Genomic DNA, 7,802 nt, shown 5'->3' on the forward strand with positions numbered 1-7,802 from the left:
TGCCGCAGGCCTGGCCGGGCTCTCGGGCGCCCCTCGCTGCTGCAGGTCCAGGCCATAGCTCCGGGGTTCAAGTCCAGCGTGCACAGCACCGCATTTCTCACGGAATCTGAGCTCCAACTCTTGGCCTCGGGTCACGTCTTGCTAAAACTCTGGGTTTGCTCTGCAGCTGGCAGCTACGTGCAGCGAACTCCACTCGGGCCCTGCCAGCCAGGATGCCCTGGCGCCCATCTGGAGCGCCAGCAGGCGCAGCCTGGAGAAGCCGAAACCCCGGTCCGTGAGAGGCAGTTGTCCCCAAGGTGGGCTGAGCGTTTAGTTTGAGGCAAAGTTGCCAGCAATGCCTTCCTGGGAGACCGGGCCGGTGGGTCTGTGCTCCCAGCCCAGCTGGGAGCAAAATGCTGGTCAAACATGAAGAAGAACAGCATTTATTGTGGGGTGGGGAGCAGGCGAGGGGTGGGCGTCAGCTCAGCCTTCTGAGAACTGGCGGTACAGCCGCTCGAGCTGCGGTGCCACGTGGAGCCGGAACGGGATCTCCAGGACGGTGGCGAAGCCTTCGGCCAGCGTGGGGGCCTCAAGCTGCTTCCTGGCGGCAGAGGGTGGGGGGTGGAGGTGAGGCCCAACCTACAGGCTCTACCTGGCGTCCCTCCCCGCCCGCGGCGCCTACCTGTAGCCGTAAATGACGACATCGGTCACGGGGACGTGAGAGGAGTCCGTCATGTCCCGGAACTGCGGGGGGCAGAGGTCAGGCTGGCCAGGCCGGGGCGGTGGGGGGCGGGGGGTGTTGGGGGGCTGGGGAGGCGGAGGCCGGCTCACCCGGTTGTTGTGGCGTGCCTGCTCCAGGGTGGTGCTGAAGAGGAAGCAGCGGCAGGGGACGCCTGCGTCTCGGGCACACTTGATGTACCTGTGGGGGCCGGGGAAGTGGGGGGCTGGCAAAGGGCCCGGGGCCCACCCTACAGAGGCCGCCCCTGGGACCCCGGTACCTGGCCCGGCTCTGGACGTCCGGGTTCGTGTTGTCAATCACGACCCGTTTCCTTTGCTTCAGAGCCGCCTCGCACATGGTCACGCAGCGCTGCCACGAGCCCAGAGTGTCCTGGGGGACCCAGAAAGAGTAGGTCACGGATGGGGGCCAGGAGACCCAGGGGGCCAGAGAACCAGAGAGGAAGACCGAGAGAGACAGGGTTAGGGATCCAGGGTAGGGGGGAAAGGCGGGGGGGGGGGCAGGGACCTGGAGAGAGGACCTGGGGGCAGTGGGCAGAGCCGGAAAGAGAAGGACAGATGCCGGGGGAGCAGAGACCTAGAGGACAGCTCTCCGGGGTGGGGGTGGGGGTGGAGGGGCGGGACTCAAGACAGACGGAGGGGCTGTGGATGATGTCCTACCCTGTTCACGTGGACGTATCCGGCCGACACGAGATGCTCCTGGAGGAAGGTGGACTTCCCAGCTGTAAAGAGCGCAGCATTAGTGGGGGCCTGAGACGTCAGAGCAGAGCTGGGGCTTCTGAGGGGCAGGAGTCTCACCCCCAGGAAATCCCACGGCGACAACCACCTCGGGGTCGGAGCTTAAGAGGGAGCTGGACTCGGGGAGGCAGAGAGGCCCAGAGCAGGAGACGGTCCTCTGGGAGGGGCAGACATGATGAGCGAGACGCCCTCCCCACCCCTGCATGCCCCCCACTCTGCCCCCAGCCCGCCCCTCGGGCCTCACCGGGTCAAAGGCTGGGAGCTCGAAGCGGGCCGTGGGCCATTTCAGAAAGAACTCCTCTGGCGTGGCGAAGGGCAGGCCCAGGTTGAGGGCAAACTGGGGGCAAAGGCACATGTCAGACTGGGTAGTGGCTGGGCTTGGGGGTGGGGGCAGGGACAGGGTAGAGCGGGCCTCACCAGGCGGTCAGCGCAAGAGAAGTCTTTCTTCTTGCGCCCAGGGGCCCAGTTGGCTGGGCGTCCAGCTGCATCTGGAACACATGGAGGATACAAACCCATCTCCACCTTGGGGACAGGGGTCCCCAGCCCACCTGCATCAGCCCTGCGGACCCACACCCTTCCCCACCCCCAGGCCCTTACCTCCCACAAAGACGCTGTCCCCGATGGAGATGGGCACGCCCTCGTTGGCCTGGGGAGGGACAGGTGATAGACGACAGGCAGTAAGGAACCTATTCACACATCTGTCCCCCCAGAGCACTAACGGGTCCTGCCGGGATGCTCAGCTTGGTCTGTGCCCCACAAGAGGCCTATCTCTAACCTCTCATGCTCCACACCCAATCCATCAGCGAATCCTGTCGGCCCCGCCCTCCGGCCACTTCTCACCCCCTTGCCCGCACCACCAACTCGATCCTGGCCACCAGCACGTCTCTAGAATATTCAGTCACTCCTTCCGGGTCTCCCGGCTTCTACTTTCGCCCGTCTGTTCCCCAAATGGCCGCCAGAGGGCGGAAGTTCCCACTTACCGCGGCTCTGGACGCTCTCCTCCCAATCCTTCCGGTGGCCACCTCGCTGTGGCCCACGAAGCCTGAGAGCCTGACCCCTGCTCTCTGACCTCATACCCCTCACTTCCCCCCCCCACTCAGGTACAGCCACACGGGCCTCCTCACTCCCTATGAACACACCAGGCTCGGTCCCACCTCAGGACCCTTGCACTTGGCGTTACCCCTACCTGGACCACTCTTCCCTCAGATACACACATGGCTCCCTCCCTCAGCAGCTTTATATCTTTACTCAAGGGCACCTCAGAGAGGATTTCGCTGAGCTCCGTAGGTAAAGCAACACCCTGCCCTATCCTCACTCTGCTATTTTACACATCTGTCAATGCATTTATAGTCCGCACCCTCCCTGATCTGGCAGCAGGCAGGTTTTTTTTTTTTTTTTTTTTTTTTTTTGCGGGACGTGGGCCTCTCACTGTTGTGGCCTCTCCCGCTGCGGAGCACAGGCTCCGGACGCGCGGGCCCAGCGGCTCCGCGGCACGTGGGATCTTCCCGGACCGGGGCACGAACCCACGTCCCCTGCATCGGCAGGCGGACTCTCAACCACTGTGCCACCAGGGAAGCCCAGGTTTGTCTTTTTTGTTCACTAATATTTTCAGCTCAAGAAGCTGTTGAACTTCAGAACAAACGCACACCCAAATGAATGAATGGATCCATGAGTGACTTCTCTCTCCACCACTGTTTGTCACAGTTTGTGAGCACCGGCCTCACATATCAACACTAGGACACGATAGCAAAGAAACTGAGAAGGCCAGGCCAGGGAAGGGGATGAGAGGAAGGTCATGCACCAGAGACCCAGAGCGGGGAGGCAGGGCAGAGAGCAGGGGGCCGCAGAGGGAGAAGGAGAGCCACTGGGAGTCCAAAGCTCACCTGCCCCTGCAGGTGGTCCCACATGCCGATCACCGGCTTCCGGTACAAGCCTGCGTGCGTGGCCACCAGGACCTGTGGGTGGGGCAGAGGTTAGACACCATTCTTGGCTCCTCCTCCAGCACCCAGAGTCCTTCAGGGGCACATAGGTCCCAAGGATGCTACCCCGACCCTCACCAATCCAGGGGGAGCGCCCGGTGCCCTGGAACTTGCCACTTACAATGGGTCTGTCAGCATAACCCCACCCGAGGCCCACACCCCACTCACCCAGGGTCTCTGTTCCCCCCACCTCTCCAACTGGCTCACCATGTCATACCTTCTCCCCGGGTCTCTGTTCCCTCTGTCCCATCTCACTGTCTCTGTTCCCCTCTTTCTGGGTCCCTGTGCCTGCCCCCTTCACCTACCAGGTTCCCCCCCCGCCCCCGTCTCAGAGTCTCTGTCTCTCCACATAGCCCTTCAGCCTCCCTTACAGCCATACCTGAAAGGGGACCCCAAGCTTCTCCACCACAGCCTCCACCTTGGCCTTGAACTCCTCCGCTGGCAGCTTCCCGCGCCCAATGCCCATCTGGTTGGTGAAGATCACCAGCTGGGAAGCAGACGGGTGTCAGCCGGCACCCTCCTCATCAGGCCCGGACCTGCCCTGTGAACCCGCCACCACGCGCGCGCGCGCACACACACCTTGTAACCCTCGGCGACCAGTTCCCTGAGCTTCTGTGGAATCTCTCGGTACAAGATCCTAGGGCGGGCGTGGAAGAGCAACGTGATGTGGGGCCCGGAGTGCACCTCACCCACCCCCTCCTCCTGTCTCTTATCACCTCCAGTCACTGGGGCCAGTGGGAAAGACCTTCCCAGAACGTGTGGTGATGAGGGTCCCATCCAGATCAAAACCGGCCACCTGGCGATACCCAGAAAAGAGGAAGAACGGCACTGTTACACCTCTGATCCCCCTCACAGGCTGGTTCACATCAACTCTGCAAGCTGGGGACTATTACCACCCACCCCTTACAGATGGAGAAACTGAGTCACAGCGGGCCTACACATCTTATGTAAGGACAAGGCACAGCAAAGATGCATCTCGGACACTGAGTTCAGAGAGTGAAATCTTCACTCTACTACCTCCTATTCCTCCAGAGCCCCTCAGTATTCGAATCTTTAAAATGGGTGGGCTTCCCTGGTGACGCAATGGTTGGGAGTCCGCCTGCCGATGCAGGGGAGGCGGGTTCGTGCCCCGGTCCGGGAGGATCCCACATGCCGCGCGGAGAGGCTGGGCTCGTGGGCCATGGCCGCTGGGCCTGTGCGTCCGGAGCCTGTGCTCCGCAGCGGGAGAGGCCACAGCAGTGAGAGGCCCGCGTACGCAAAAAAAAAAAAAAAAGAAAAAAGTACTTAAAAGGGGTTTCATATCCGACCCAGCCTCTTCCCCTGGCCTCTTTCACCTCGGAGGGCTAATAGCCATGAAAATCCAAACAGGAGCTAAGTTTTGTTTGGGTGTTAACTGCATATAAGGGGCTGTGCTCCCTCAGTCCTCAGCTTGGGCCTCACCTTGCCTCGGGGCTTCACACCAGGTGCCGTGAACACTAGCAGCTTCTGGAAGCTCTCCCAGCCAGGGGATGACTTCCTTATCCGCTTTTTCTGCTGTTCATCCTCCTCATCCTCCTCCTCCTCCTCCTCCTCCTCCGGGGCCACAGGAGGGGTGCCTGGTGGAGTGTCTGGCTGCGATTCTGGCGTGTGAGCCTCTTCCCAGCGCAGGGTCAGCGGGTGGAGGCCATTGACCAAATATAGCGTGTCCCCCACCCCCAGAGAACCCTCCAACCCTGTTCTCAGCTCCTGAGTCCCGGCAGTTGAGGGGTTAATTCCCAGCTGTAGAGAGAGAGGGAGGACTGAAACTGGCTCCACCCCCAGCGGCAACCTCCTCCAATCAAATAACCCGGAAAAGGACTCGCCTTTCTCCACCAACCAATCAGACACTTAAGTCCCGCCTCCTCACCTTGTACCACCAATCAGGGCTCTGGGAAGGTTAGAAGCATTCAGTCTTACCCAATTTAAATGGGGATGGATGTTTATTTACCCCATTGAAACAGGCACACCTGTTCCCCTCCCAGAATCAGATTTTCCCAATTGGGCCTGTTCCCCGCTGGGTGGCGATTCGCCACACACCCCACCCCCACTCCACCCCCAGGCCCCTTGCTAACGAACTGGTACCTGTTTCACTGCCACCGTCCGAGTCTCAGGGTCAGCGACCAGCTCCACTGAGGATTGAGGGGGTGGAGTCAGGATTTGAATCCTTGTGTGACTGCTTCCCTCCTTACTGGGGAGCATGGCCAGCTTCAGACCACAGTATGGGGCTACAGCACCCATCCGGCAGGAGGAAGCAGTTTATTTCTAAGCAGAATTGGCTCACTCCTTGACATGCAGTACCCTGATAAAGGCCTTAATAATTGCCTGTGTCACTGGTCCTCGCCTAGGTGCAGGGCAGGTATTTTTCCGTATAGAATTGGCTTCTCCTTGACAACGCAGACTTTGGCAAGATGCAGGTTCTGGGCTTGGCCCTCTACCACCCATCTCTGCTTAGCAATATGCACTTTTCTCCATAGGATAGGCTCTCTCCTTGACAAGGGTCGTGGCCTGATTCAAGCCTTCCCGGTGGCCTGTATCCTCTGCCCAGTGACAAAGTGTCTCGGGATTGACTCCATCCGCTCCCGCCCAAGGTGTCTGGCTAGTTCCAGGTCAGGCACAACCTTTTTCTTCCTGTGCTCCCCACATACCACCTACCAACTTCAGGACTGGTTGCACCACGCAGTTCCTGGACTACCTTTCCCATTGACTGTGTTCCCGCTCCTGAAGCGGACCACACCCCCTCCAGCTCAGGCTCCTCCCTGCCCACCTTGGTTTCTGGAGCACTTCCGGTCGGTAACCTGCGTCAAGGGTCCCCGGCCCAGCATCAGGGCTTGCCCACCCAAGGGCAGGAAGATGGGAGGCGCTCCCCCAGAGGGGCTCTCCAGCCACAGGCGGCCCTGGGCCTCCACCTTGGCCATCCTGGGAGCCGGCCTAAAGGGAAGTAGGTAAATAGGTTTGAGTGGCAGCCCTCAGTTGCTAAAGGAAGTCCCGCCTCCTCTCGCCCTCTACACCAGGAATTCCCTTCATCAGCTAAAAACTCCGGAAATCCCACCCACTCGCCGGCCTGGGGCTCGCGCCGTTTCCCAGGCGACGACGCCCCACTCCTTCCCTCCGGGACCCCGGACTCCAACTTCCCACGGCAAAGGCCGAGAAACTCTCGCGCACTCGCCTCGGCCCCACGCTCACCCTTGCCCGCCGCTTGGCTCACTCGCCCCTTCCGACCAGGGAGGGCCCGCCGGAGGCGCTCTGCTCGCAACTCGGCCGGCTGCTGCCTCTGTTTCTCCGCGGACGGAAATGACTCGTCCTACCAAAGTGGGCGGGGCATTGGCTCCGCCTTCCATAAGCCCCGCCCCTTCCCAGACACAGTGCCCCTAAGGTCCCTCCGCTGTTCAGACCTTCATCTCTCCTGATGCAGTATGAGACGCAGGCCAGTAGGGGGGGTAGATTCCCTGTTCACACATTTTTCCCTCTTTCCACGTTGAACTCTAATTTTCATTCTCTTTGCCGGAGACAGTTATAGCGGGAGGAAATTCTCGTTACGATTATTGTCAGTCGAAGAAACCCCGCCCGACAGCAACCCTACCCTGGATGCTGCAGTTTTCTTATCTACAGTGTGAGGATAATCGTTTCCACTTTGTGGGGTTACTAGGAAGATTAAATGAGTTAGTACATGTAAATAACTTATAAAAGTGTCTAGGTGATAGTTTGCCCTAAGTTTTGTCTGTTGTTAGCATTCCATCGGTGGTGGTCTGATGGGACATGGGGATTCCGCGTTTACATCTTCGGACCAGACGCCATTTGTTCTCTAACCTCCAGCTGTCTTACGTTAGTCAGAAAACTCCCGGCCTCAGCTGGAGGTTCCTGGGCACTATGTGGGCTCAGGAGACTGACTCATTAAACTATTCCGATCCCAACACTCAAAGCCCTGAAGATTGGGACTCCACCATCATACAGGAATGGAATCCTTCCTCCCACCCCATGAACCTCTCTTTTCTTGTCCGTAAAATGGGGACGAGTCCAATTCTCAGCCTTGCACTGAGAAGCAATGAGACGCTGCTAATTTGGCTTCAGAAAATGTTAAATGAATACCCACAACACACCTCAGACTCATTTGTCAGAGGTAAAACTCTTTAATCTCAGAGCGCCCCTCCCAACTCCCGATCCCGACCCCCCACTCTCTCCCCCACACCAGGGCCGGAGAGTGAGGCCCCCTGCCCCCCACCTTGGGTGCACGAGGGCCCTTTAAGGCACCTGTGGGGGTGGGGGGAGAGGGGCGGGAGCTGGTAACGTCCTGGATGCAAGGACGGGTTTGATTGGCAGGCTGTTGTGGGATGGAACCAATGAGAGGGTATGAGA

General features: G+C 59.7%; 1 protein-coding gene across 1 annotated transcript; it reads right to left on the reverse strand.

Moving 5' to 3' along the window:
- Positions 1-406: 406 nt before the first annotated feature.
- On the reverse strand, positions 407-6,742 carry PNKP (polynucleotide kinase 3'-phosphatase). Its single transcript, XM_081215301.1, has 17 exons — positions 6,633-6,742; positions 6,214-6,377; positions 5,532-5,578; positions 4,872-5,189; positions 4,148-4,227; positions 4,011-4,068; positions 3,811-3,918; positions 3,336-3,407; positions 2,050-2,098; positions 1,870-1,940; positions 1,697-1,789; positions 1,513-1,609; positions 1,375-1,436; positions 978-1,087; positions 811-898; positions 662-723; positions 407-580 (listed from the first exon to the last, which is right to left on the reverse strand). Exons 2-17 carry the CDS (start codon positions 6,362-6,364, stop codon positions 463-465), a joined length of 1,584 nt encoding a protein of 527 aa, XP_081071427.1. The 5' UTR covers positions 6,365-6,377; positions 6,633-6,742; the 3' UTR covers positions 407-462.
- Between the last annotated feature and the right edge of the window lie 1,060 nt (positions 6,743-7,802).

This window comes from Mesoplodon bidens (genome assembly GCF_964165515.1).
Source record: "Mesoplodon bidens genome assembly, chromosome: 18".
Lineage (NCBI taxonomy): Eukaryota > Metazoa > Chordata > Mammalia > Artiodactyla > Ziphiidae > Mesoplodon > Mesoplodon bidens.

Coding starts and splice junctions, on each gene's coding strand:
- PNKP (XM_081215301.1), bottom strand. CDS start 6,364: ATGGCCAAGGTGGAGGCCCAGGGCCGCCTGTGGCTGGAGAGCCCCTCT. Junction 4,069..4,147: donor ACTGGCCCCAGTGACTGGAG/GTGATAAGAGAC, acceptor CGCCCGCCCTAG/GATCTTGTACCGAGAGATTC. Junction 3,408..3,810: donor AGCTTGGGGTCCCCTTTCAG/GTATGGCTGTAA, acceptor CCCCACCCACAG/GTCCTGGTGGCCACGCACGC.